The 27,643-nt window shown below is 49.5% G+C and overlaps 1 protein-coding gene, 6 non-coding genes and 1 pseudogene across 7 annotated transcripts; 4 read left to right on the plus strand and 4 right to left on the minus strand.

Annotated features, from left to right (window-relative positions):
- Positions 1–3,439: 3,439 nt before the first annotated feature.
- TRNAK-CUU (transfer RNA lysine (anticodon CUU)) lies at positions 3,440–3,512 on the minus strand. The gene has a single exon. It is a non-coding gene; the product is annotated as a tRNA-Lys (tRNA).
- Positions 3,513–3,972: 460 nt separating this feature from the next.
- On the minus strand, positions 3,973–4,044 carry TRNAA-UGC (transfer RNA alanine (anticodon UGC)). The gene has a single exon. It is a non-coding gene; the product is annotated as a tRNA-Ala (tRNA).
- Positions 4,045–6,565: 2,521 nt separating this feature from the next.
- On the plus strand, positions 6,566–17,774 carry TRIM7 (tripartite motif containing 7). The gene is made up of 7 exons (XM_065875558.1): positions 6,566–7,102; positions 7,992–8,087; positions 12,256–12,486; positions 13,311–13,333; positions 13,623–13,738; positions 14,238–14,273; positions 16,177–17,774. Exons 1-7 carry the CDS (start codon positions 6,596–6,598, stop codon positions 16,686–16,688), a joined length of 1,521 nt encoding a protein of 506 aa, XP_065731630.1. The 5' UTR covers positions 6,566–6,595; the 3' UTR covers positions 16,689–17,774.
- A 2,193-nt stretch (positions 17,775–19,967) lies between these two features.
- On the plus strand, positions 19,968–20,040 carry TRNAT-UGU (transfer RNA threonine (anticodon UGU)). The gene has a single exon. It is a non-coding gene; the product is annotated as a tRNA-Thr (tRNA).
- An 809-nt stretch (positions 20,041–20,849) lies between these two features.
- Positions 20,850–26,029, minus strand: LOC136120359 (EP300-interacting inhibitor of differentiation 1-like; annotated as a pseudogene).
- Positions 22,536–22,607, plus strand: TRNAP-UGG (transfer RNA proline (anticodon UGG)). Its single transcript has one exon. It is a non-coding gene; the product is annotated as a tRNA-Pro (tRNA).
- On the plus strand, positions 22,905–22,977 carry TRNAV-AAC (transfer RNA valine (anticodon AAC)). The gene has a single exon. It is a non-coding gene; the product is annotated as a tRNA-Val (tRNA).
- Positions 23,311–23,392, minus strand: TRNAL-AAG (transfer RNA leucine (anticodon AAG)). The gene has a single exon. It is a non-coding gene; the product is annotated as a tRNA-Leu (tRNA).
- Positions 26,030–27,643: the final 1,614 nt, after the last annotated feature.

A 27,643-nucleotide genomic window follows, 5' to 3' on the forward strand; every position in this document is an offset into this window, starting at 1 on the left:
AGTGGCTTAGATGTTCAGGAAGATGCCTTTTGGTAACCTTAATTCATGAAAGAACCAGTGAAAGGGATTGTTCCATTTGTTTCAGAAATTTCTAGCTTCATAAGAAGAACAACAATATTTGTAAATTAAATTTAAAGCCTTGAGGAAAACTAGACTTTAACATTTGCAACTGTAATACATTGAATATTAATCACAAAAGAAGTATGTATTGAAAAGAATACATACTTTTCCCTATTCAAAAGACTCCCCCTTGCCCTTAGGCGCTAAACATCTCAAATGATAGCAGAGAGGGTTTCCCAAAATAGCCAGTGATTTTAGTTCAGTTGGTCCTGACACAGAATAGAGGAGCAGGTCATTCTGGGTCGTCTTTTTTGGCCACTCTTCCTTTTGCAGGCAGTCCTCCAGAATTAGCTTGCTCTGGTTGACATTTTGTCTTCCTCCTTACCCACAATTCACATTCCCCATGACACCAGCATGTGACTGAGACGTGCCTTTTTCTTGGGGGGACTTGCACCCTTAAACCAATGTGATATGACATAAACAGCAATGAAATAATGGGTGAGCATTTGATAGTGATTGAACCTTCTCTCCTGATGCTACACAGACCATAGAAGAATGATTTTCTCAAGTTTAGTAAAGGGAAACCAGTGGCTGTTAAAGAAAAAGATGATACTGGAGTATTTTTAGACTAGTTAGAATATAGCCATGAATATATTAAACCTGGAAATAATCTTCTGCTTCAAATGAGATTTTTAAATAAGAATATTCGTGTGGATGGTTGATTAATAATTTACATATAAATTATATATAATCATTGTTTTAGACCACTTCACAAACTACATGCATGATCTAATAATTTATATATCCCCCATATGACACCAAGACCTTGTATAACATCACATACAAATTTTTTTTTTTAAATTTATTTATTTTATTATTTATTTATTTATTTAGGCTGTGTTGGGTCTTTTGTTGCTGTGCACGGGCTTTCTCTAGTTGCGGTGAGCGGGGGCTACTCTTCGTTGCAGTGCACGGGCTTCTCATTGCGATGGCTTCTCTTGTTGCAGAGCACGGGCTCTAGGCACATGGGCTTCAGTAGCTGTGGCACACGGGCTCCAGAGCACAGGCTCAGTAGTTGTTGCGTACGGGCTTAGCTGCTCCGCAGCATGTGGGATCTTCCCAGACCAGGGCTTGAACCCATGTCTCCTGGATTGGCAGGCGGATTCTTAACCACTGCGCCACCAGGGAAGCCCCACATACAAATTTAATGTCTTATATCTGGTTGGAGTCTCCTTGTCCAAGGAGAAAATTTGCTGAGTAAAAAATAATTGAGCAGGCCTTTCCAATGATGTCATGGCTTTGCAAGTGAAGAAAACATGATGGCCTCCCACAGAAACAGGACTGAAAAGAGAAAAAATAACGTTGTCCTATAGAACTGGATTAGAAACCATAAATTAGAGTGACAATGTGATCTTCAAAATCTTTTGTCCAAGTATGTGCCTGTGAGAGGCAAAAGGAAGGTCCCTCTCCCTGCTGGCCCTGCAATGGTTATTATCCTATAGGACAGACAGTGAGGGGCCCTGTTAATTTTAAGGGGGTAGGGACAGTCACATGTTAGGTTTGCTGTTAAAGCATCCCGACGCCACCAAGGCAGTGAAGAAACAGTCAATCTTATTCATGACTGGTGGGAGGTAAGATCACCCTGTAGGACCCATAGCCTGGTGATTTGTCTATTTTACATTACAACTTCATCTAAACTTTGACCCAGGAATCTTACTCCTTGGGAATTTGCCTTACAGATATAAGTTCAAAAGCGCAAAATGACAACACGACCTGCTTATTAACTGCAGCATTGATTGTAATAGCAAGAGATTGAAAACTATGAATATCCATCAGTAGGTGATCTGTTAAACTAGGGTTCATCTACAGTGGAATATTATGCAGCTGCAAAAAAAGACTGAGGAAAATTTCTATGTCTTGAGATGGAAAGATCATCAAAATATAACAGAGCTGTAATTATATTTTTGTGTAAAATAGGAGAAAACAAAAATATATTTGCATTAAAAAAACTCTGGAAGAATATGTACATAGATACAAAACTTGTTACCTAGGAAGGGAGGATGGAAGTTAGATTCTTTTCACTGAATATCTTTATAGATGGTTCAATTTTTGAACAGTACAGTTTATTACCTACTCAAAAGATGTTTTAAAAACTCATTTTGGGGCTTCCCTGGTGGCGCAGTGGTTGAGAGTCCGCCTGCCGATGCAGGGGACACGGGTTCGTGCCCGGGTCTGGGAAGACCCCACATGCCGCGGAGCGGCTGGGCCCGTGAGCCATGGCCGCTGAGCCTGCGCGTCCGGAGCCTGTCCTCCGCAACGGGAGAGGCCACAACAGTGAGAGGCCCGCGTAACGCATAAAAAAAAAAAAAAAAAAAAACTCATTTTGTGGTGCAGCCTCTGTGGAAAATGGTATGGCAATTCCACAAAAAAGTAAACAGGGAAATACCATATATCAGCAAATCCACTTCTAGATATATACCCAAAAGAGGTGAAAGCAGGAACTCGAACATGTGTACTAGTAGTACACCCGTGTTCATAGCAGCATTATCCACAATCGCCAAAAGATGGAAGGGACCCAAGTGTCTATCGAGAGATAAATGGACAAACAAAATGTGGTATATACATACAATCGAATATTATGTAGCCTTAAAAGGAAGGAATTCGGACACATGCTACAACATGGAAGAACCTTGAAGACATTATGCTAAGTGAAATAAGCCAATCACAAAAGGACAAATATTGTATGGTTCATCTTATATGAGGTCCCTAGAGTAGTCAAATTCATAGAGACAGAGAGTAGAATGGTGGTTGCCAGGGGCTGGAAGAAAGATAGTTAGGGAGTTAATGTTCACTGGGTACAGAGTTGCAGCTGGGGAATATGAAAAAGTTCTGGAGATGGATGGTGGTGATGGTTGCCCAACAATGTGAATGTGTTTAAAGCACAGAGCTGTGAACTTTAAAATGGTGAAAATGAACAAGGTCCTACTGTATAGCACAGGGAACTATATTCAATATCTTGTAATAAACCATAATGGAAAAGAATCTGAAAAACAACCTATATATCTATATATATTATCTTTGCTGTACACCAGAAGCTAACACAACATTGTATATCAACTATACTTCAATTTTTTAAAATGGTGAAAGTGGTACATTTTATTATGTATGTCTTAAAAAATTAAAAAAAAAAATTTTTTTTAACCCCCCAAAAGTTTTAAAAACCCACTTTGTTAGTAGGTAAAGGATAGATTAATCAATGAACCGGAGAGTGACAACAAAACGGCCTCGTGAATATCACACACACGGAATTTCCCGTACAGGATTTCTTCCGAAAGCGGGTCAGGCAAGGAAGTGCTTCGTGTGACCAAAACACACACTTCGCCCAACGTGGGGCTCGAACCCACGACCCTGAGATTAAGAGTCTCATGCTCTACCGACTGAGCTAGCCGGGCAGGTATCTCCCGCCTTTCAATAATTCTTACTTCAAGGTAGGATTCGGGCTGTATCTAGCTCCAGGTTTGAAGTTAGTTGGGACAAGATTTGGCCACTAAAGACAAGATTCTTAGCAACCCAGGAAACTCAAACTCTACCGACCGTGCTTGACTGACCGTCCCTCCCACTTCCGTCCGTTTTCTTCTTGCCCTTTTCTGCCAGGGACCTCGCCCTTTTCCATCCCTGGAAAACGTACGGCTCAGTGCAGGGAAAACCTGCGCACGCTGATGCCATCGACGAGCTCACCCTGTGATTTTTCAGCCGGAAGTTTAAAGGCAGAGCCACGGGCTTGGGCTTGTAGTGGGTGAGGGCCGCCGGCTCCTCCAACCTGAGCAAACTCCACTCTTTAGGAATTTTCCTAGTGTTCTGCGTTTCGAAACTTGGAAGGAGAGGAAGCAAAACGGTCACGCATACCTGCGCTGGAGATGCCGGGGATCGAACCCGGGGCCTCATACATGCAAAGCATGCGCTCTACCACTGAGCTACATCCCCACTCTCCGACACCGCATTTTCCATGTTCCCTTAGTCCTTTATTGGCGAAAGGCAAGGGTGAATGAATAGCATCGCCAGTCGCGACAACCCAAACGCAGCAAAGCTCGGCGGCCAGCGCCGGGAGCTGTTCCAGGGTCCTCTACTGATTCTAGGCGAGCGGACCTCTACCGAGGGTCGCCCGGGGGGAACACAGGACCGGGATAAACCCTTGGAGGCAGCGGGGAAAAAGAAGGGAAAGTCATCCGGCACGATACCCAAAATGAACTGTGAGCCGAAAAAAGGAAAGTTAAGACTGGGTGCAGGATGTTACTTTTGTTAAACAAAAAGAGGGGGGAGTGTAGCAAAATATGTAATATTTGTATAAAGTAATTCAGAATTGCAAAGTTGATTGGGACGTAGGTGATGGGCAGATTTTTCACTGTTAACCGCTCTGTATATCTGAATTTTGACCCACATTTAAATCAATTCAATCCAAGAAAAGTTTACCGAGCTCTACTGTGTACCAAGAACTGCTCTAGAAAACTGGAGGTTCAACCGTGAACAAAACTGACATAGTCCATTACATCTATCAGCTCCTATTCCAGAGGAGGTAGAGTGCTAGAGAGAAAACAGAGCCAGCGTTGAGGGAGAGAATATAGTAATGTGTGATTCTGAGAAGGTGACTTTTGAAAAAAGGCTTGAAGGAGATGGGACCTGAGCCATGCAGGTATCTGAGGAAAGAGAGGTCCAAGTAAAGGTTAACAGCCAGTTTAAAGGCCCTGAAGTAGGATCTTTCTGACTTGTTATTGCAGGAATAGTAAGGAGGTCCATGTGGCAGGGGAGAGTGATAGGAGATGAGGGTGGAGAGGTTGTGTGCAGGGGATGGAGAGGAAGAATGGGTAGGGCCTTTAGACGATTGTGAAGACTTCGACTTTTACTCTGAGAGAGATGGGAGCCACAGGGGGATTTCAGCAAAGGAGAGCCCCTATCTGATTTAACATTTTAACAGGATTGTTCTCACAGCTGGATGGAGAAGACAGTGCAGGAGTGGGGCAGAAGGGGAGAAAACTGTTGTGATCATCAAATTATAGGAGATGATGCGGTGGAGGGGGTGAGAGAGTGAGGAGATGCTGAGGACTGTGAGTGGGGCCTTCTCATTTCCCCTGTGTGTCAGAGGACTCACCCCTTTGGGCCTGAGCACCTGGAGGGGTGGAGTTGTTAACTGGGATGGGGTGGGGAAGGCTGTGGGCAGAGTAGGTAGGTGGAGGGGCAGAGCAGAAGTGCACTGTGGAAACGGTGAGTGTGTGCCCTTAGAATGCTGCATGTGGATGCTGCCCAGTGAGTTGGATGTGGGAGCCAGGCATCCTAGGAAGAGCTGGGCTGGGGCTTTGTACTGTGGGGCAGGGAGAAGGTCTTTTAAGCAAGAAAGTGAAAGAGATCACAAGGAAGTGAGTATAGACAGAAGTCCAAGGGTTGAGCAAGGGCAGGGAGAGGAGGAGGAAACCACCGCGGTGGCCAAGAAGTGGGTAGGAGGCCATGGAGGTGGGAGGAGAGTCAGGGAGTACAGCATCCCAGAAGGCGCTGAGAAAGGGTGTCTGGAAGGGGGAAGCATCAGGGGAGAGGGGAGGTAAGGCCTGAGAAGGGGCCTGCTTTCACCTTTGGGTTAGGATCGCTGTGGTGACCTTGACAAGAGCAGTTTCTGAGGAGGTTGGGGAAGAAAATCTGCCCCAAGTGCCCTCCAGAGGGAGTGGGGTGAGAGAGGGTGTGAGCAAATACAATGGCAGTTCTGGGCGGTGGGTAGGGGGACTGTAGAAATGAGCTAGAGAAACAAAGGATTGGGTTTTGGAGGGGTATAACACCGAATAAAGTGGGGGAATTGACTGTAACTGTATTACTTGCTTAAAAAAACAAAACAAAAATAAAGAATAAACGGGGAGGCGGGGGGACACAATCGCGGGAGAGGTAGCTACAAAAGTGGATACAAGGCCACGCTTGGGGGTCGGGGACAAGAGTCAGGTTCCAGACTCTAAATTTAGCTCAGCACAGGGCCGGACAAACCTGAGCTCCGGGAACCTGACACTGGTCCGGCGCCAAGCCCTCGGGCTGTGCTGGCTGGGCCTCGGGCGGCAACTGGGAGTGGCGCCCAAGTGGGCGTGTGCTTCCACCTGTCCCGGCCCGTTTCCCAAGGCTGACTGGGTCAGGCTGGGGCGGCCTAGACAGGCTCGCGTTAGGGCTGAGAGAAGGGAGAGACGGAGAGAGGGCGCCGCAGGACCCAGGAGGCCGCAGGCCAAGGCGGGATATTGAGGGGCCCAGAACTGGAGCGCAGAGCACTGGCCTGCACTGAGATCCCCTCGCCCTGTGCTACCCGGTCAGCTATCAAAACGCACCCTCCCCTCACGTTTCCCATCCTGGCGCACCCTCAGCTCAAGTCTCTGCCAGCAGGCGTCAGCCCCGCCCTTCTTCTTCCCGTGGGCGCTCGGAGGCCCGCCCCGGCCGCTACGCTGGGAGAGGCGTACCGTAGGGTAGGGTAACCTCTCCCGCGCCGCCCGACTTGGGTGAACTGAGGGTGCGCATGGCGGCGGTGGGGCCGTGGACTGGCCCGGGCGCTGGGGCCGAGGCGCTGGCGCTGGCGGTAGAGCTGCAGGGCGAGGTGACCTGCTCCATCTGCCTGGAGCTCTTCCGGGAGCCGGTGTCCGTCGAGTGCGGCCACAGCTTCTGCCGCGCCTGTATCGAGCGCTGCTGGGAGCGCTCGGGCGCCGGGGCCACCGCCGCGTCCCACATGTTGTCCTGCTCGCTGCCCTGCCCGCAGTGTCGCGAGCCCGCGCGCCCGGGCCAGCTGCGGCCCAACCGGCAGCTGGCCGCGGTGGCCACGCTGCTGCGGCGCTTCAGCCTGACAGCGGGCGCGCAGGGGGAACGCGGGCCTCCGGAGGCGGGGGCGGCCGGGTGCGCGCAGCACCACGAACCGCTCAAGCTCTACTGTCAGGACGATGGACGTGCCATTTGCGTGGTGTGCGACCGCGCCCGCGAGCACCGCGCTCACGCCGTGTTACCCCTGGACGAGGCGGTGCAGGAGGCCAAGGTGAGCGCCGTCCCCACCCCTACGCGTCCCCGGGACCCCCAGTCCCCGTTCTGCGTTCCCGCGCAGGCAGGAAGGCCCAGGTGAGCCCCTGCTTCTTTTCCCTTATCCCATGCTGCGCGGCATTGGCTTCGGGACTGAGCGCGGCTCTCCCTCTGTCACCCCCGACACCACCAATACCACCTTCCCAAACCCCTCGCGTTTCCCTTTGGGCCCCTACTGGGCCGGCGGCGTGATGCCCCACAGATTTGGAGATTTTCTTTCTGTCGGTACCTGGCTTTGAGCGGTTTCTCCGTCACACCCACACATTCGCTACCCCCACTCTTCAGCCCTTTCCCTGGACATAGCTCTGTTCGGTGTTCTCACCTTCTGTGGCCGAGTGGGACGACCTTCCCAAGAGGTCGGGGTAAGGGGGTGGGTGGCTCCAGGGCTGAGTAGAGAGCCAAGAGCCATCTGGGATTCTGGCACCTCCCATTCCTGCCAACTTGCTAGGGTGTGCGCGGACGCCTCTGGCACAGTCCCCAGTCTTTCTTTGCTCTTACCCTGCTCCAGCTCTCCCACCCAGAGGGCTTTCTGATGGTGGTGAGGAGAGCAGAAGAGAGGACTAGGCAGGTTGGGCTGCTGGGGGGCTTGATGTCAGCCTGGATGGTGCACAGATGGTCTTGAGGACGGGAGGCCCTGAGGCCTTTGGAGTCACCCAGCAGCTGTCCTGTACCCTTATGTGCAGCCTGTGCAGGCTGTAGCCATCCCGACGTCCAGAGGTGGCTTCAACCCTGCCGCCTCTTCCTCAATGAACAGGGCCTTCCCTTTCTCCTGGGTGGCTTCAGGAAGGCACAAGTGGGAGTTGCCAGAATCCTCTCCCCACAGTGTCCTCCTTCTCACTCTTCCGCAGGAGCTCCTGGAGTCCAGGCTGAAGGTCTTGAAGAAGGATCTGGAGGACTATGAGGCATTTCGTTCCACCGAAGAGAAGGAGAGCAAGGAGCTCCTGGTGAGCATGGCAACCCCCAGGTTGGCTCCCCTGGGTGACAGCAGAGGGCCACCCACCACTCTGGCTAGGTGTGTGTGGCTTTGGAGTGTGTGCCTGGGGAACAGCAGAGGTGGAGTTTAGAAATATAATGAGATGCATATTATATAGGGTGACCGTGTAATTTATTATATAACCAGAGCTTTTGAGAGTGAAAGGGAGGGCTAAAATAATTATTTTAGGACAGCTGGCTTGAAGTGGAACTGTCCAGGTGAATCAGGATGTATAGTCCCCCTAATATTACATAACACCCCAGTTAGGGTCTGTGGAGCATCTTGTAATGGAACACATGAATATTTCTATAGAGAAACATATGAATATTCATACTAAGTGGGAGCCTTCTGTCAGTCTATGGTATATTTTACCACCAAAAGAGTTATGAAAAAAACTTTCATTTTTAGAGTTTTTTCGATTTTGAAATCGAGACTAGGGGAGCGGGGTGGGGGGGATGGGGGAGGGGATGGCAGAGCTGCTCCCCACCCAGCAGAGGGCAGGAGGTTCCGGGACTTGGGTTTTCAGCAGCCGATTGTGCTAGCACCCCCGCTGCCCAGCGCTTGGGGTGGTATTTTGTCTTCCTTGAAGTGGAACAGGAAAGTGAAATGGGGTTCATTTTGGTTAAGGTGGGCAAATGTGGGTCACTGTCATTTTCTATCTCGAAAATTCAGTTCCTAGCTCAAAAACTAGGGGTTAAGAGAATGAAAGGATCCACTAAGGCCTGTTAGGGCAGGGCTCTTAAGTCCTAGAGTTGGAAAATGGAGGGAGAGCAACCTGAGGGTCGCCCCCTCCCCTTAAGGGAAGGAGGTGTGGGGTGAAGGGGAGGACCCTGTGTACAGGTGCCCCAGGGTCCTTTCCTGACCCTGAACTGCACCTGGTACACCTGCATCCCATGCACATCTCAGGCATTCTCTTCTGAACACTCACTTCCCTCCACAAGGAAGGGCTCACCCCTCACCCCTCCAGATCTCCACCCTGCTCTGCTGGAAAAAAAGAGTAAGCATGTGGGGCTTCCCTGGTGGCGCAGCGGTTGAGAGTCCGCCTGCCGATGCAAGGTACGTGGGTTCGTGCCCCGGTCCGGGAGGATCCCACATGCCGCAGAGCGGCTGGCCCCGTGAGCCACGGCCGCTGAGCCTGCGCGTCCGGAGCCTGTGCTCCGCAACGGAAGAGGCCCGCGTACCGGGAAAAAAAAAAAAAAAAAAAAAAAGAGTAAGCATGTGGCTCTTCGGCCATTGCTGTACAGCCATGATCCAGAGGGCCTTCTCCAGCTTGGGCAGCGTCATGCACTTTCTACTCTGTCCTACCCCCACCCAGCCAACCCCCCTGTGGCCCACACATCCTTCATGATTACGAAATGCCTGCTTAATGAGACAACCATTGGTGCTATGAGAACAAGGAGAAGGAATATTTTTATTTGAAAATGCTCTTACCATTTAGAGGAGTAGTTCTCAACTGGTGGCAGTTTTGGGCCCCAGGGGACATTTGGCAATGTCTGGAGATATTTTTGGTTGTCAGCACTGGGGCAGGGGTGCTACTGGTGTTTACCGGTAGAGGCCAGGGTACTGCTTAAACATCCTGCAATGCATAGGACAGCCCTCCACCACGAATAATTATCTTGCCCCAAATGTCAATAGCGCCGAGGTTGGAAACCCCGATTTAGAGTGTTTTGGTGAAAATTGTCCCACTTGTGTTATTTCCTTGGGAGACCGTATGCTATAATTGCAAGAAGCTTGGACTCTGGGGTCAGACTCCCTGGATTAGAATCCTGACTTCCCACTTCCTGGTAATGCACCTCTCTGTCTTGGTCTTCTCATTTGTAAATCAGGATGAGAGTGTACCCACGTCACTGGGTGGTTGTCAGCATTGAGGGAGTTAACGCCTGTAAAGTTCCCTGTGCTGTTGCCGCCTGCTTGCCCAAATCCTGAAGACTGGGGAGCATCGAACTGAACCCAGGTCTCCTAACTTCAGAACCCACTTATAGTCTCCTCTTCCAGCCACCCCCTCCCCACCTAGAATTTTCAGGGAAGAGGAACTTTGACATTTGAGCTTGTCCTGGAGGGATGGAATCCTTCTCACTGGCCGCGAGAGGCCTCACTTGTTATATCATGCAGAGTCCCTCCCAGGTGTTCACGTAAAGACTCAAGAGGGTCAGGAGCGAGAGTCTGTGTCTGAAATCACAGGGGTGAAAATCCTGTGGATAGTGGTCATGGAAAGAATAGGATGGAAAGCTTGCACACAGCATACTCTTACTTAGGTCGTTGTGGGTGTGCTGTTACCTCTGATCACTGGCATTGATTTTCCTTCCTTCTTTCTACTTCCCTGCATTTCCAGGTTTTATATTATGAACTTGTGTTGCTTTTACGATTGCTAAACAGAAAAGGTGCCCTTTAAAATGAAGTAAAGTGAAGAGTGAAAGTTGGAGGGGTGACCAATGCTAAAGTACAAAATTCAAATGAGTAAAACTTAAAGATCTTATTGGCTTTATTCAGTGGTTCATAAATCAGCCAACATCCCATCTTGCAGAAAGAAAGAAGTTCTGAAGAGCTATACAAGGCGAGAGACTTTACAGGCAGAGGAAGCAGGAACAAGGAAGTTGTACTAGGCAAAAAAGTGGGTTGGCCACAGAGGCTCATGAGTAGAAGAGTTGTTTTGACGGTTAAGAAGGCTTTTCATTGGCCCAACAGCACGGGCTCCCACTCACCAAGAATGACCTAGCAGCTGCTGCCGCCCAGTGTTCAGCCTGGCAGCAGCAGAACCACTGCAGAGGCCTGATACAACATCATCCTTGAAGGAAACCAGTTACTTGGTAGCAGATGGATTGCACTGGACCTCTTCCACCCTGGGAGGGACAGCATTTTATCTTGGCTGGAACTGACAACATTTCTGAGTAAGAGTTGTCTTTTCTGCCTTCAGAGCCCAAGCCAGCACTACCAAGGACTTATAGACTGATTCATCAACATGATTTATGATCCCAAAGTAGTTTGGGTGTCCGATTAGAGAGGGAATTTAAACATAAGAAGTGCTGTGAAGGTAGAAGTATTTTAAATTTATTTCCAATCTTGCAGTTTTGGTATCCTATTAGTACATGTTTTTAATGCTGTGAATGTGCTTCTTTAAATGTGAGACCCGCCATCATCTCTCCATGTAGATACTTGCGTCACCCTCGCAGCCTAACAATGAATTAGGGTACTTTGTTGGCCTGCTTGTCTGACAGCCAGTGGCATCAATGATTTACTTTAAGTTTCTATGTCTTAAAATGAGTTTTCAGCAGCAGCCCCCACTCCACCCCCAACTTCCACAAAGCCACACCTTAAAGTTGCCTTATAAATCATATATTAAATCATTGCTGAAAATGTTGAACTAAGCCGAAGTGAGCAAAAGTTATACGGCGTTATGTTTGAGATCTCAGTGTGTGCTATCAAAGATGTTTTCCAACTCTACAATAACTTGAAACCATCGTGTGTTTGGATGCTCTAATTTCAGCAGAATAAAGATCACAAATCTGGTCACACGCACAAAAAAGTGGGTTGGCTATTGCAAAGTTGCTTTCCCTGTAGGGGATGGCAGGGGTTTATCAGGCAGATTACTGAACAGATACTGATCAGGCCGTTCCTTATAGGCTGGTTTAAGATGACATTTGTGGGAGAGCTGAAACTGTCATTAGGTCTCGGTTTGGTGATGTGGGGCTTAACATAAGCGACTCCATTTGGGGCCTGTTGTCTTGCTTTGAACACAAAATAAATGTGTTTGGGGACCTCAGTTTAATCCTTACAGTGATTGCAGGAGGCACTATTTTATCCCTCCCACTTTTCAAATAAGGAAACTGCAGGCCTGGGGGTTTCTGGGGTGAGTCTGAAGTTGCCCTAGGTTGGTGGGAGAGCCCAGGTCTAAAGAGACACATGGGCGCAACTGTGACAGGGAAAGGGAAGGCACGTGTTGAGGCTGCCGCGTGCTCGGAATTGGGACATTTAAACTAGAGCGTGTGCACGGTGGGCATGCACGCGTGAGTCTCTGACCCCTGAGCAGTGAGTGGGATGCACCCCTGCCCTGTGGGATGGCTCAGAGGTTTCTATCCAAATGCTGTGTCTCAGATGCCCACATCCCTTTGCCCTCTTCAACTTCACCTCTCCTGGGACAGAAGCAGATGGCAGCCGAGCGAGAGAAGGTTGGGGCAGAGTTCCAGGCTCTGCGGGCCTTCCTGGTGGAACAGGAGGGTCGGCTCCTGGGCCGCCTGGAGGAGCTGTCCCGGGAGGTGACACAGAAGCAGAATGAGAACCTGGCCCAGCTTGGGGGTGAGATTGCCCAGCTCTCCAAGCTCAGCAGCGAGATCCAGGAGACAACTTGCAAGCCTGATCTTGACTTTCTCCAGGTGAGCCTGGCTTGGCCAGGGTATGAGTCATTTATCCTAAGGCAGTAGGCATGAATTTATCCCTCCCACTTTTCAAATGAGGAAACAAGAATGGCGGCGAGAACAGAACCAGATCCTATGAGTTTAGTAGAATCACACATCTGGAGCCAAAGTGGACTAGAGAGAGGAGCGCTGATTTTCCTGGGGTTAGAGGTCTAAAGGGATGTGATAAAAACTTTCTTGACCATGATCCACAATAATATCTCTTACAATGTATTCTATTATATACGTTGTGACAAAAGTCTCAGAAAATGAATGACACTTACCCGTACTACGTGTGACGCACTTCGATGTTTTTTATTCTGTCTTATTTCCTTCTAAAATAAATAGTCACAATCCATGAAATAAACTTCACAAGTCACAAATGGATCAAGAATGGTCATTTAAGTGAATTCCCTGGACTCTGTACTTCCACTGCCGGGGGCCTGGGTTCAATCCATGGTCAGGTAACTAAGATACCACAAAGCCATGAGGCCAAAACAAAACAAAACAAAAAAGGTCGTTTAAAAGGCGCTAATCTGAGTGATGTCCAGTTGTTGCATAAGAGCTGTCACTTGTCTTGGGTGATGTTGAAAGCAGAGGCAACATTGGGTCCTAGCACTTGGCTCCAGTGATGCTGCTGTAATAAATGGGAGCATCGGGAAACTCTTGCCACCTGGGGCCCATGCAGGAGGTAGGGGGTGATACACCTGCTTATTGCTTATTCCCCTGGAAGGAGGGAAGGGGCCAGTTTTATTTTCTCAAAGGTGAATGCTGATTTGGTTTTCTCTCATTGTTCTTTCCAGGAATTCAAAAACACACTAAGCAGGTGAGTGGACCTAACAATACCTCGGGCCTCTCTAAGCTGGCTCTTCTTTTCCACTTAGCTTCCTGTCTTCATTCCCCACCCCTGACCTCTCACCTCCCGATGCCCTCCCTGCCTTACCTGGGTACCTTCTGAGGCAAACATCTACTGCCTGCCCGTGGGTATTCGGCACGGGGTCAGGCTCTCCTTTTCACCTCTCCCCACCCAGAGGACCTCACCATCCTAATTGTCAAGTAGCCCAGTGGGAGTGGGACAGTGTTAGTGGGCCTTCCTCAGGGTCCTTGTCCTGCAGGTGCAGCAATGTGCCTGCCCCCAAGCCAACCACAGTCTCTTCTGAGATGAAGAATAAAGTCTGGAATGTTTCTCTCAAGACCTTTGTCTTAAAGGGGCTGCTCAAGAAGTTCAGAGGTAGGGACTTGTGTGTGGGCCTGGTGGTGACGGTGTGTTTCTGGTGGTTTGGGGTCCTGAAGATGTGCCTTTCCAAAAGCTGTATGATAAAACAGGAACTAGGGTGTATCAAGGCCAGACTGGTGCGGGGAGGCGGTGGTGGCTAATTTATTTAGAACCCCCGCCCCTACCCCAGGGCATGAAGCTTCCCCTGGGGACAGATGGAGTAGAGGGGCACTGGGGGCAGAAAGAAGGATGAAGAGGGAGAGCTCAGCTCAGAATGGCTCCAGACAAAAGAGGGGGAAGTGGGAGAGGTAGAACTAGAATACAGCCCCTCCCCACCCCCATGATCCGCCCAGCACTTGCCCATCAACTCTAGGGTATCTGGGGAGTGAGTGAACCCCCAGATATTTAACATTTACAGGGGGGCTGTCAGTGTCAAGAGGTGGTGTCACCGTTGTTGCCAAATAGAAATTTCCCATGGCATTCACACACAACCTGCTTTGTTTCTCCTCTTCAGAGGATCTTCGGGGAGAACTGGAGAAAGAGGAGAAAGGTATGATGGCTGTTTTAACAGTGGGTGCCCGTCATTTGGCCATGCAGAGATCCAGTGACTGTCTCTCGGGGCTCTGTGCATGGGTGGTTCCTTCTGCCCATCCACCTCAGCAACTTTGCCATCGACTGCCCTTTCTTCCTCATCCTCACAAGTCTGATTCCTTCAGGCCACAGTGGGGCCCATAGGCCTATAAGTTGTTCCAGAGCAGGAGTTCCCTGCACCTTGAGATACTCAGATCAGGGAGTGCTTGTCGGTCACCTGGACAAGCCTCTCTTCCCTGTTCCCACTCCCAGAGAGATGGAGACCTCTCCTGGGGACAGGGATTGTGTGCAGGGGTCGGGGGAAGCAGGGGGAGACTGAAGACCGGAAGGGAGGTGGTGATCACTCCTGCAGGGCTCTGGGGTGAGTGGGATCTAACCCCAAGGAGAAGGGAAGTGGGGAGGGGAGGACACATATTCCTGAAGCGGATGTGACTGAGCTAAATCAGATCTTACTCGGGAAGAATCTAAACCAACCGAGTCAGACTATGTCCTCCTCTGCTCAGAACCCTGCGACAGCCCCGCCTCTCTCACTCAGTAAGGGCTGGAGTTCTTGCAGTGGTCTTGAAGGCCCTACGGGATCTGGAGCCTCACTGCACACTCTTCCCCTGGTTCACTCCGTGCAGCCACACACAGTCCTTGCTGCTCCTGGAAGGCACCAAGCACACAGCTGCTTAAGGGCCTTTGCACTGCACCGGCTACGCCAGGGCCTGGAACACCCTTCCCCCAGACAGCTGCAGATCTGACTTCCTATCTCCTTGATGTCTGTGCTCAAATGCACCTTTTCAGTAAGGCCTTCCCTGGCCCCTCTAGTTGAAATTACAGCCTGCTCTCCTGATCCCTCTATCATGTGTTGTCTCTCCTCCTTCTCCTCACAGAAAGGAAGCTTCAGGAGGGCAGGGATACTCCACTGTGGGATTCTCAGGGCCTAGAACAGACCTGGAACATAGTAGCACTTGCAGCAAGTGTGCATATTTTAACTTTTTATTATGGAAAATTTCAAACATACACTAAAGTAGAGAGAAGAGCATGACGAGTATTATGTACTCATCGTACACCTCCATCAATTATTGACTCGTGGCTAGTATTTTTCATAAACACCCCTACCCACTTCTTCCCACTGGATTATTTCGCAGCAAACCACAGATAGCTCTCATTTCCGTAAATATCTCAGTATGTTGTCTCTAAAGAGATAGACTTTAAAAAAAACATAAACACAAAACCATTAAAAAAGCAAACACAAAACCAACATCATAACTAAAAAATTAATGATTCTTTCCAGTATCTAGTGTCCGAAATCCCCCACTTGTCTTTTTTCTTAATTTTATTTTTAATTGAAGTATAATTCATTTACAGTGTTTTGCCAATCTCTGCTGTACAGCCCCAATTTTCTTTTTTTTTTTCTCTTTTGCGCTGCCTTGGGTCTTCATTGCTGCATGCGGGCTTTTCTCTAGGGGTGTGAGCGGGGTCTACCCGATGCGCTGCACGGGCTTCTCATTGTGGTGGCTTCGCGGGCTTCAGAAGTTGTGGCTCGCGGGCTCTAGAACGCAGGCTCAGTCGTTGTGGCGCAGGGGTTTACTTGCTCCACCTGTGGGGTCTTCCGGACCCAGGGCTGCAAACCTGTGTAGCCTGCAATGGCAGGCAGAGTCTTAACCACTGTGCCAGTAGGGAAGGCCACCCCACGGTCTTTTAAATTGGATTTGTCAATCTGTTTGAATTGAGATCCAAATCAGGTCCATAAATTGCCTTTCTGTGATTTCAACACCTACTTAATGAGGGGGCGGTGGGAGTGGGGCTATGGGAGCCGTGCAAGGACGCTGCATGGGACGTCTCTCCCTGTCTTCCCTCCTCCCCATACCCCGCAGTGGAGCTGACCTTGGACCCCGACACGGCCAACCCCCGCCTCATCCTCTCTCTGGATCTTAAGAGCGTGCGCCTTGGACAGCGGGCCCAGGACCTGCCCAGCCACCCGCGCCGCTTCGACACCAACATGCGAGTTCTGGCATCCTGCGGTTTCTCCTCCGGGAGGCACCACTGGGAGGTGGAAGTGGGCTCCAAGGACGGCTGGGCCTTCGGCGTGGCACGTGAGAGCGTGCGCCGCAAGGGCCTCACGCCCTTCACCCCCGAAGAGGGCGTCTGGGCGCTGCAGCTCAACAGCGGGCAGTACTGGGCGGTGACCAGCCCTGAAAGGACGCCCCTCAGCTGTGGGCACCTGTCCCGCGTGCGGGTCGCCCTGGACCTGGAGGTGGGGGCCGTGTCGTTCTATGCTGCGGAGGACATGCACCACATCTACACCTTCCGTGTCAACTTCCAAGAGCGCGTGTTCCCCCTTTTCTCTGTCTGCTCCACTGGGACCTACTTGCGAATCTGGCCTTGAGGGGCACTGCTCGGCCTCCCTGAGGGGGTCAGTCGGTCATGGGAAGGCATGTTGCCCTCGGATGGAGCCTCCTGGTCACTCTGGGTATGCCCTCCAGACTCTTGTCCCAGGCTGCCTTAGAGGGGCTTCTGCAGACTACAGCATCAAAGACATGAGAATGGGCTGTTGGGGAAAAGGGCTCTGAGGTCAATTGAGCAGGGGAAGAGATGCTTTGGACCCTCCTGGCATGTCTCCTGCCTGTTGTCCACGTGTGGATTTGGCCTGAGCTGTGAGGAGGTGGAGGTGGATGAGGACAGGAGCCCAGCTCCACCAGAGGTGCTTCCTATCACTGCCCCAACTCAGCAGGGCTTCTGGTTCCGTGGAACAAAACCAAGCTCTGGTCCTTTCCCATCCTCAGTTGCAAGGGGGGCAGGTTCGTGCCAGGCCAATCAGGTTCATGATCCCTTCTGCTCTGCCTTCCTGTCAGCTGCCAGCTCTGCCTTCAGAGACCTGAATCTAGCTGGCCTGACGAAGTTGTCTACTCAGGGAGGATCACTGTACTTCCAGCTCAGTGGAGAGTTTGGGCCGGAACTGGTAGGAGACCCTTGATCTGTACATGAGGGCAAAGCCCAGGGTAACAGCATCTAGGCATAGCTGCCGTCCAGTGTGGCTTAGCCTGATGACAGAGTGTATGTACAACACATCCTTGGCCACAGTGACTGCTCCGTGTACTCAAGTTTGCCTAAACCCTTTTCAAGTGCCAAAGTACAGTCTCCCTTGGGTAAGGAGACCAAAGATTCTGGAATTTTGAAACTCAAGGCGGCACGTATAATTTTCCAGAAGCAACTAACACCAGCATGGAAATGCACAGAGCACAGGCATGCCCCTGACAGACACTTCCTGGAGCTTCTCAATTGTATGCCAACAGCAGAAGACCCTGCTGCCACGGCCTGCTCAGCCTGTACCCTGGAGGGTGTTATTCCCTTGGCTAATGGTTCCCCAGCTTCTGCATGGCTGGGCTTCTGGGAGAGTGGAGGTAGGCTGTTCCCTGCTTAGTGTGCTCCGGGAAAGGGGCATGGGGAGATGGAAATACAGACTGTGAGCTCATTTCTAGGGTGTCTTGGCTCATTCTTAACTCCCCCAGTCTGAATGCAAGAGCACAGTTACGAGCAAAGGTTTCTGCCAGACTAGGTGAGCACGTGTGTTTATCTGTGTGAGGAATGTTTGCATGTGTGTTTATATCTCAGGTCTCAGGAGGAAGAGGAGAGGGCGTTTATGAGCATGCGTATAGGGTTTAGGTGCAAACAGACATAGGTCAGTATGGTCACACCCTATTTTTGATTTGTAGTTGTAAAATATTAGCCACCCCATATTTAGGTGAAAGCCAAAGGTTTCCTTCCCCCACTACCTAGCTGCCCAGCTAGATGAAATCCAGTCTCAGACCTAATTCTGTCCTGCACACATTGTTTATAGATAGACGTGTTGGCATGCAGGGGCAGTGACCATCAAACAGTCTGATCTGCAAGCATCTTGGAGTTTCCATGCTCTGTCCCTGAGATACTTCAAGCACACTTTGCATACAAGGGACGGTAAGAGAGATGTTCTTGTCGGGGCAGGCATGACCCTTTTCTAGAGGCAATCTAGAGAGATAGCACTAGGGCAGTCAGAATCCAGTGTCCTGTGGGCTGGGGACAGGACCATTGAAGAGTCCAGCCTATAGCAGCATCCCAGAGGGTGAACCCTGTGTGGTGTTCATACATGGAGAGTAGCTCTAGAACACTGTAGCTAATCAGTGTATTTGAATACCACTGATTTCCACAAGGAAAATCCATTTGTAACATTCACTTATTAATTAAATTGCCTAATGCTATCATCAAGCCTTAATGTTATCCAGGCTTGTATGGCTTTTGGATTGAGTAGCACAATTACCCTTTATATCATCTAACAACTGTGCTGAAGTATTGCAACACATTACAGGTCACAGAAGGTAGGGTGACTAGGTTCAGGTCTGGGCACTGCAGGGGTGGCTGTGTTTATATTTTCAGCTTTTGTGTTTGTGAATGTGATTGTGTGTCTATCAGAGTTTGCAGAATAACAATGTAGATATATACATATTCGAAGAGATGTAACAACAGTTACATAACAATTACACGTGGACAGTACGACAGATGTTCTCTCTTGGTCACTAGGGTGGTGCAGTGACTTAGGATGTCACAAGGCTGGTGTGAGAGTATGCCTGTGTGTGTGCATTTTCCTCTCCCATCCTTTGACCATCATAAGATCTCTGAGATGTCTGGGCCTCTGAGAACAATGACTGGCCTAACTTGGGTTCCTTCTGACTCCATCCATTCATTGGTCCTAGATCCTTGTGAGCTGCTGAGACATAAAACCCCACATCCTTGAAACCAGACCCTCACACCACTCCTCAGCATCCAGACAAGAGGGCACCTAGGAACCTTCCTCTGGCCTGGCCACCCAGTGACCTAAGTCATCTGGCCTTGCAGGGACCAAAGGGTGGGTTGGGCCATCAGACCAAGTTCCACCAACTACAGCCACAGTTTCTGACTATTTCTGGGCTAGGGCTCCTGTCCCTCACCTGGGCTCTCAATCTCTTCCCTTTGTCCCGTGGGTGCTTTGGGGGGCCCCGATGGAACCAGCTCCCCCAAAATTCAAGACGGGCCCCTAAGGATTTCCTTTTCCTAATTTGCCTTAAGTTGCGGTAGGGGCTAGGGACCTCCTGTCCCGTTCCAGTCCTTCACACATCGACCTTTTGATTTTCCCACCTTTCTCTACCAATCTTTCCCTCCTGATCACCAACCTAGACCAGACCTGGATTCCTCTCAGGACAGGCATACTGACACCCTTTCTCTAGCCCTCCTCTCAGAGCCCCGACCTCGGACCCCTACTGTCATAGGACCTCTATCCTCAACAAGTTTTCGCCCCAGACCCCAAAGCCGGGCGGAAGACCCCGGGCCCTCCTCGTATTCAGCCCATTGGTGGCCCCGCCCCCTCCCGCAGCGCGCCCCGCCCTCACCAGATCTCTCACAGCTTCCGCTCCCCAGCGGGCGCAACTCTCTTCCTCTAGCCTCTGGGCTCTCTCCCAGGATTTGCAGCTCGGCCCGCGACACTGACACTGACACTGACGCCGCAGCTGAGGGGGCGGCAGCCGGACGGGGCGCTCACTGGCCGAGGGACGTGGGCCCCGCCTGTCGTCAGTTAACTCCTGCATGTTGGTGTCTGCGGCTGCGCGGTGACCAGAGCGGTGTCAAGTACTCGTGCGCAGAGAGGCGACTCGCAGTTGGCTCCATAGCTCAGGGGTTAGAGCACTGGTCTTGTAAACCAGGGGTCGCGAGTTCAAATCTCGCTGGGGCCTACGCTGATATTTTTCCATCCCTCTCTTCTGAAGAGCTGAAAATGCACACCCCAACACGAATTTCCGCCATTATGTGTTTTTGCCTCTCAAGTGCCTCTTAAATGCTTGCCACCCTTCGGTCCCTCCCTCCCGTCTACTCTCGCGAAGATCCAGACCCACTGCGTCCCTGGCTTTGAGATCACAGGTTCTGCTGGCCCCGCGCGCCTTCTCCCCCCGCGACCCCTCTCTCGCTTCCTTATGCGCGCCCTCTCCGCGAGTTCACGGCGGGTCTTTCCGTTCCCCTCCTGTCGCTCCACTCGGCCAGGGGCTTGCCCTGGTCTCTAATTCTTTCTGCGTTGCTTGGGGGCTCACCTGTGAAAGCCCTCCCGCCCCCGCCCCCTGGGAATCTACTATTTTAGTCGAGAGTGGAGCGATGTTTAAGACCCCGCGTAGCTTGCCATTGGTCCCCGCAGGGGCTTCTTTAATGAGGTGGCCTTCCAGTAGGGCAGTCACATAGGGGTTGAAGAATCCCGGGAGTCCGGGACGCGCAAGTGCCTCAGCGTGCCCGCGTGGGGCGAGTCCCTTCGGGTCTTTATGGAAAGCCTGCCTCGTTGGATGGGAGCTGGTTTGTGTGAGGAAGGGAAGTGTGTGCCTCCTCTGCCACCCCCCCCCCGACCCACCTCATTCACCCCTCCTGGGCGTCTACCCAGGTTCCCGCGAGCGGTTTTCTCTCTTCTGGTGAGAAGGAGACCCGGGTTCTGTTATCGAACGCTGATCCAAGCTAGACCTCACGTGGGATGGCGACTCGCTCAGGGCTTTTCTGAGGGTCCTCATCCGCTGGAGAGAGGGCTCCAGCGGTCTCGGATGATGCGGCGGGGCCTAGTCAGGGCTCTGCTTCTGCCAAGGCCCCCCGGATGGGTCATGCCCGCGAAGGCCACGGCGGGCGGGCGGGCACCCGAGACCTCCAGCGGGCCTGGTTCTGCCCATTGGGCAGGGGCCCCATGTTCACTGAGGATTTAGGGTCATTTTGTACACTTGACTTCCGTTAACAGAAAAAATAAGTCAGAAGGTCAGCATGTATTACTGTTTTTTGTTTGTTAAAAGGAAAACTAAATAGTTGTTTTAAAAAAAGACTGGAAGCGAATGTGACAAAGTTACACTTTTTAGGTCCAGGTGTCACGAGTGTGGACATTTGTTTGCACTTCTCTTTATATAATTCCACAGAGAAGAGAAGCGAATGCTTGCAACACGGAGGCGGTAGTGACTGGGAGGCCAAGGACGCACAGCCGCCGGAAGCAAAGGAGAGCCCACCTAACGCTGAGTGCGCACGGGAAGAGGGGAAGCCCACAGCAGGTGGGGATGGAGTGCGTTAGCCTCGTGGTCTCCAAGGAAGAGGCCGAGAGGAGGAGCGGCAGCGAGTAGAGAGGTCAGGTCAGAGGGCTGAGCAAGATCTCGGAGAGTGGCAATGGAAAAAATAGCACTTTTTCCCCCTCGGAGTAGTTTAACCACCATTTGTCTCTCTCTTTTGTAACAGCCATCCGTGTAGGGAATTTCTCTGCTGGTGGCACAAAAATAAACTTTTGGGTCCACTCTGAGTGGATTTTCGTGAACTTTGAAAGCAGGGATTCCGAATCACTGCTTTGTACTACTAAATAACCCAGTGGAACTGGAGGAGGAAAGCGCCCGCACAGCCCGGGCCTCCGGTTCACTGGGCGCGCGACTGTTCTGGGGCGATCCCGGGAGAACGCAGCTAGGGCGGGTAGCCAAGACACGCGGCCTGGGCGCCGCGTGTGTGTGTGTGTGTGCGCGCGCACCGATGCTAGCCTCGGGGGGCTGTGCACCAACTACCTTGGTCGGTCACCCTTTGAGGGAGCGGGGTTCCTGGCCATCTCATTTATGCTTCTCATTTCTCACTTCCCTACACTTTCTGAATATTTTGCAAATAAGTATATGTTGTTTTTAACATTTTCATAAAACGATAAAGAAAAGGGCCCCTCCCGCCCTCCCTCCTGCCCTTACCAGGCACTTCATAGGAAGGAACTACCCAGGTTTCATTTCGTCTGTCGCGGCTCGGGACCTAGTCCATCCCGCGTCCCCTACAAGCCCGGCTCCCGGTTCTCTCCAGGAGCCCCCCGGCTCTCCCGGCTTCTGTACCCTGCCCTTGGGCCTCCAGACTTGCGCCTTATTTGGGCTCCCCTGGGAGAGGAGGAGTCCCCAAAGTGGAAGGACGCCCCTGCCTGCTGCCCGAGTAGCCTTAGCAATGAGGCGCTCATTTGGATTCCAGGAGATCTCAGAGGGGCCAGGGGATACCGAGCTTTTATGCTGAGCGAACTATCTACTGCTGAGAGTTAACAGCTGACGCGAAGACGGTCGAACAGGGATAGGTTGGGCGTGAGAGACTCGGAGATCCAGAGAACGCTTTCATTATACCAGAAAAAAATGTTTACTTTCTCAGCGATTAAACGACTCCACCTAGAAGCATATCAAGGATTGAATCAGCGGTTACTTTACCGGGTGGCTCGTTGGTCTAGGGGTATGATTCTCGCTTTGGGTGCGAGAGGTCCCGGGTTCAAATCCCGGACGAGCCCCATTTTTTTCTTTTTTCATTTACCTTCTGATAATTTCTTGTTATGTGGACAGGTTTCGTCCTGGACGGGCAGTGGGCATCACCAAGAGTTCCGGGATGGGAAAGAAGTGCAGGTAGAAGAGTGGGTGAGCAGCTTGCCGGTGAGAGATTGGGTGGAGAGCCTTCTGTGGGCGTTTCCAATGATCTGGATCGTGGGACCGTTGTTTCACCACCATAAAGCTGTGTATGCACCGTACTCACAAGAAGTTTTCCTAACGAGAGATTTTCAGTAGTATTACGAAGGAGGGTTGACGGGCCTGTTTCCGTAGTGTAGTGGTTATCACGTTCGCCTAACACGCGAAAGGTCCCCGGTTCGAAACCGGGCGGAAACAGCGTGAGCTCCCGACTGGCTTTCCTTTTTTGCTTCTTGAAATTTATTACTTTGGAGTAAGTTTGGTCCCAGTTCAAGACATCCCATCATCACCTCTTCCGGTTTTCCAGGGAGGGGAGAACCAGCATCTACAGCGCTGGGTTCCCCGACTCATCCTCGGGCCCACCCAATTTGCGGTCTGGGACTTCGGCGCGCCCTGGGCTGAGATATATCTCAGCAGGCTGGTGAACGCAGTCCCATGCTCCGAGTGAAGGCGGGGCCCGCGGTTGAGCGTCCAATTTGCATAATCCTTTTTGTGATGAATGGGGTGGGGGAGAAAAAGGGATAAACAAGCTGGCAGCGGTGGGATTCGAACCCACGCCTCCGAAGAGACTGGAGCCTTAATCCAGCGCCTTAGACCGCTCGGCCACGCTACCCTGCCTTTGGCCACGTCTTGGGTGTTATTTTTCAATTTAGATAACACCCGCAGGGTCCTGTGGGAAATCAATTGTTGAAGTGGGTCTACAGGTCAGCAGAACCACACTCCAACTAGCAGAATTAGATTGCCCAGAGCCACCGGCGTGGAATCTGCGCTCTGCGAGCTCTCTGACAAAGGAGGATTCGCGAAGCACAGACGCACACAATGTTTTTGGGAAGGAAACTCAAGAAGTCACTCCTGCAGTTCACTTTGGGGGAGTGGGCGTGGACGCAGGGGAAGCCTTCTACACTATCACTTGTTTTGTTTTGTTTTACCCGTGAGCTTGTGTTGTTTTTACGAATTAAAAAAAGGAAGGGGAAACACTGCACTACTTCCTCCCAATTCTTTTTTGTTTAACCCATAACATTTTTTGGCAAATAACACCGACACATTCAGAAGTGGTTCATTAGTGACTACCTTGGCGGTCTCAGAAGCCTCCATCCATGCAGCTCTGTTGCCTGATGCTTCCACCCTTGAAACAAAGGTTCCAGCTGGAGGTATGGAGGTATGGGGTCTTGACAAAACACGCCTGACTGCACACTGTACGGAGACAACCCCCCCCCCCGCCCCTCATTATAAAAACCCACTTCTTAAAAAATAGCAAATCCAAGAAAAAACATATAGAAAAAAATTAATCTACAAGCCCCAAACTCAGAGACAACCATCACTATTTGGTGAACTAATCTCCAGTTTGGTTTTCTGTTGATTTTTACCTGCATCAGCGCGTGATTTTGCTTCAGATACACACTTGAATTGTGCTTTAAAAAGAAAAAAATTACCTCGAATGCCAGTGCATAACCAATAACAAGCTTAACTAGAGAAGGAAACTTCAGATACTGAGGGGGATTTCTGGACAGGTTTAAAACCTTTAAGCGTTGACGGACATGAGTGTTCATAAAGTCTCTTTTAGATGTTAGGGCTTTCTTTTTACTTGACAATTTTCACTTAACAGTTCTTACATTATGACGTTGAAACAGTCTTTTGCCTGTAAAGTTAAATGAAAAACAGAGAGCAAGTAAAACAGACACTTGCTCTAGAGTATAAGGATGTTAGAAATAGTTTGTTTTCTTGTACTTTCACATACATTTTAATGTCTCAAATTTGAAACTTTATTAAGGACGTCTTAAATTTTACTTTTAAAAATAGTCAAGGCAAGGTATTTTCTTGAATTATAGATCACAGTAGCTATCTAAATGATTAAGATACAGTAGTACAAGCAAAATTTCAGATGATCTTGGAAACACATTTTAAGACATAGCACACACAATACATATTTCTTTGGGGGCTTGATTATCCTTTAGGGATACTGAAGAATACTCAATTTATCTTACACTAAAAATTTAGCCTTTGATAGCCACAGCTTGGATAGATCACAAAGTGGAATCTTCAAAGTTTTCTCCTTATACTTTCAGACAAGGGAATTCCCTGGCAGTCCAGGGATTAGGACTCGGTGATATTACTGCTGAGGGTGCGGGTTCAATCCCTGGTCGGAGAACTAAGATCCTGCAAGCCTCGCGGTGTGGCAAATAAATAAGTAAATAAATAATTTAAATGCTTTCAGTCCAAATAACTCAAAAAGATCGTGTCTTTAATTGGACAAATTAGTTACTCTTTGTCATGCAACAAATACAGTGGGCTCTTGTGCTGGTAGTTTGTCTTGGTCATGACTTATTCTTGCAAAACCATCCCTTACATATGAAAGATATTTTCCCCAATGCAAGAAAAATAATCTGGATCAATAACAAAGTCAAAACCATAGGTGTTTTAGGACATTCTTGAAAACAGGATTCAACAGTACTAACAGCCTATTTCTTTACCAATTATCTTCCTTTTTCATAACTGTGCTGTCCCTGCCCTATTCTACTCTGCAAAAATTAATTAATTAATTAAATTAAATAAGAAAAAAAAATCTTTTTAAGATCAAGTTTTCCATTGGCACAGACCTATTTGGAAAGAACCCGAGAGACGGTGGAACGCTGGGTCTCTCCCAAATCACTTAACTACTCTGTATCATATCAATAATCTAATCACAGCCGAGTTCTTCGGTCAAACGATTGCCAACCATAAGTGAAAAAAGCTTTTCCATAAAAGCCAACTGATCAAAAGAGGTGTTTTCATAACGCATTTGAAACCCGCCATCCAGAGCTGCTTCTCTTACTCTGGAGGTTCTCAGAAGCACGTTGTCTCCTCCAAGGGCTGCTGAAACTGCAGCCTGCACCACTCAGCGGCTCCTCTGCCAGATAGTCGCAGTCGTCCTCCCAGTCATCAAATTCCTAGTCTTTCTCGTCGTACCCCCTCCCCCCTCCCCCACTTTCTCCAAGCCATGGCTGGCGATCTGGCCTGGCTACTCCCCAGAGCTGGGCCGGTTGGCAAGGCCTCTGTCCCCCTGGGGCTCCGCCGTTGGCTGGGCCGCCTCCTCCTCCATTGGGCCGTCCTGGTCGGGCTGTGGCAGGGCTCCGGTGCGGGGGTTCGGGGATGGCTCCCGGCTCCCGCTGCCTACCTGCATCTGTAGAAGGTCACTCTTGCCAGGCATCAGGTCCATCTGCACGTCATTGCTCTCTTCATAGAGCTGGGACGGCTCATTCATTCCCAACATTGTGCAAGCAGCTCAACCTCCCAAAAGGCGTTTTTAGCAAGATCGGAGCTACGCCTTGAATCACGTTTTTTAAACTTAGATTTTTATGTTATTAAATTTTCCAAAACCTCATTTGAATGGTTGGCTCAAATTCTAGAAGACAAAAGTATCCTGATTTCTGTCCCGAGGGCTCTGAGTTTAGATGGGAGATTCGAAGAGAAGAGGGTAACCAATACTCTGGAATTACTGCTGCATTCGGTGGCTTTATTCCTGGTGCTTATGTTAAATCTTAATGTAAAGATTGTGGTGTGATTTTTATAACTTTGTATAGCTGTCTGCTTTTCAACCAATGTGTGTGTCTTTCAGGCCTCATGGGCCTGAAGAGATTGGCCTTAGCTGAGTATTTCGTGTTTTAATAATAATAACACGAACTTCCACTCAGTCATTTTATTAACAGGCCCTCCCACTGCTTCACAGTGAGGTCCTCAGTGTGGATTAGAAAATGTATCTGTAAATCCACATGGAATCATGAACTGACCACAGCCCCTGACATTAGCAGGGCTCTTACTATCTACACATTAGAGCATTAACTTCTTAGAATGTTAATTTGGAACCTGGGCTCAAAGAAAGAGAGAAAGAAAGGAAGGAAGAAAATATTTTGAAATAATTGTAGGTTCACATAAAGTTGCAAAGAAATGTACAGGGAGGTCTCATGTACCTTTCACCTGCTCTCTCCAATGATGACATCTTGTATAAGTATAGTGCAGTAACAAAACTGGAAATTGATATTGGTACAACCCATAGAGTTTTCAGATTTCTCCATATCTCTATATAGCAATTTTTTTCCCCAGCACATTCATTTTCTCATTCTTTATTTACACTGGAATCAGCTCACTATTTAAACTTATATAATTTCCATTAATTTAAAATGTACATCTTTTTTTTTCAATAACAGAAGTAAAACTTTAATTCACTAATTTGTGGAAACTAAACAATACAATCTTAAACAACCAGTGGATCAATGAAGAAATCACAAGGGAAACTGCAGAACACTTAGAGACAAATAAAAATGAAAACACAGCACACCAAAACTGCATGTTTTTTCAATGTCATGATTGAACATTGTCTATTAGGCTACCCAAGATTTAAATTTACCTAGTTCTCAAGGGGCATGATTCTTTGTTTGACTCACTACTTCTCATTTTTTTTTAAGGGGACAGGGGAGAATCTAAGAGATGGCACCGGGCCACAGTCGACCCCCAGTGACAGATAACAGCTGCACTGCTGCCCCTTCCTGCCCCAGGACCTGATATATAGCAATTTTATCACATGTGTACCTTCATGTGTCACAATCAAGATACAGAACTGTTCCATCACCACAAGACTCCCTTGGGCTACTCTTTTATAGCCACATACAACCCCTCTAATTTCTCCTGTCTCCCATCCCTAACCCCTGGCAACCACTAGTCTATTTTCTGTCTCTAATTCTGTTGCTTCAAGAATGCTATATAAATGGAGTAAGACAATATGTAGCCTCTAGAGACTGGCTTTTTTACTCTGCATAATTGCCTTGGGATCCATTCCAGTTATATCAATAGGATTTCTTTCTTTTTTAATTGCTGAGTAATATTCCAT

The sequence above is a fragment of the Phocoena phocoena genome, chromosome 3 (assembly GCF_963924675.1).
Source record: "Phocoena phocoena chromosome 3, mPhoPho1.1, whole genome shotgun sequence".
NCBI classification, from domain to species: domain Eukaryota; kingdom Metazoa; phylum Chordata; class Mammalia; order Artiodactyla; family Phocoenidae; genus Phocoena; species Phocoena phocoena.

Excerpts from the sequence above, each read along its gene's own strand:
- TRIM7 (XM_065875558.1), top strand. The coding sequence starts at position 6,596 with ATGGCGGCGGTGGGGCCGTGGACTGGCCCGGGCGCTGGGGCCGAGGCG. Across the intron at positions 13,334-13,622 it reads TTCAAAAACACACTAAGCAG|GTGCAGCAATGTGCCTGCCC; the intron begins GTGAGTGGACCT and ends CTTGTCCTGCAG. Across the intron at positions 13,739-14,237 it reads GCTGCTCAAGAAGTTCAGAG|AGGATCTTCGGGGAGAACTG; the intron begins GTAGGGACTTGT and ends TCTCCTCTTCAG.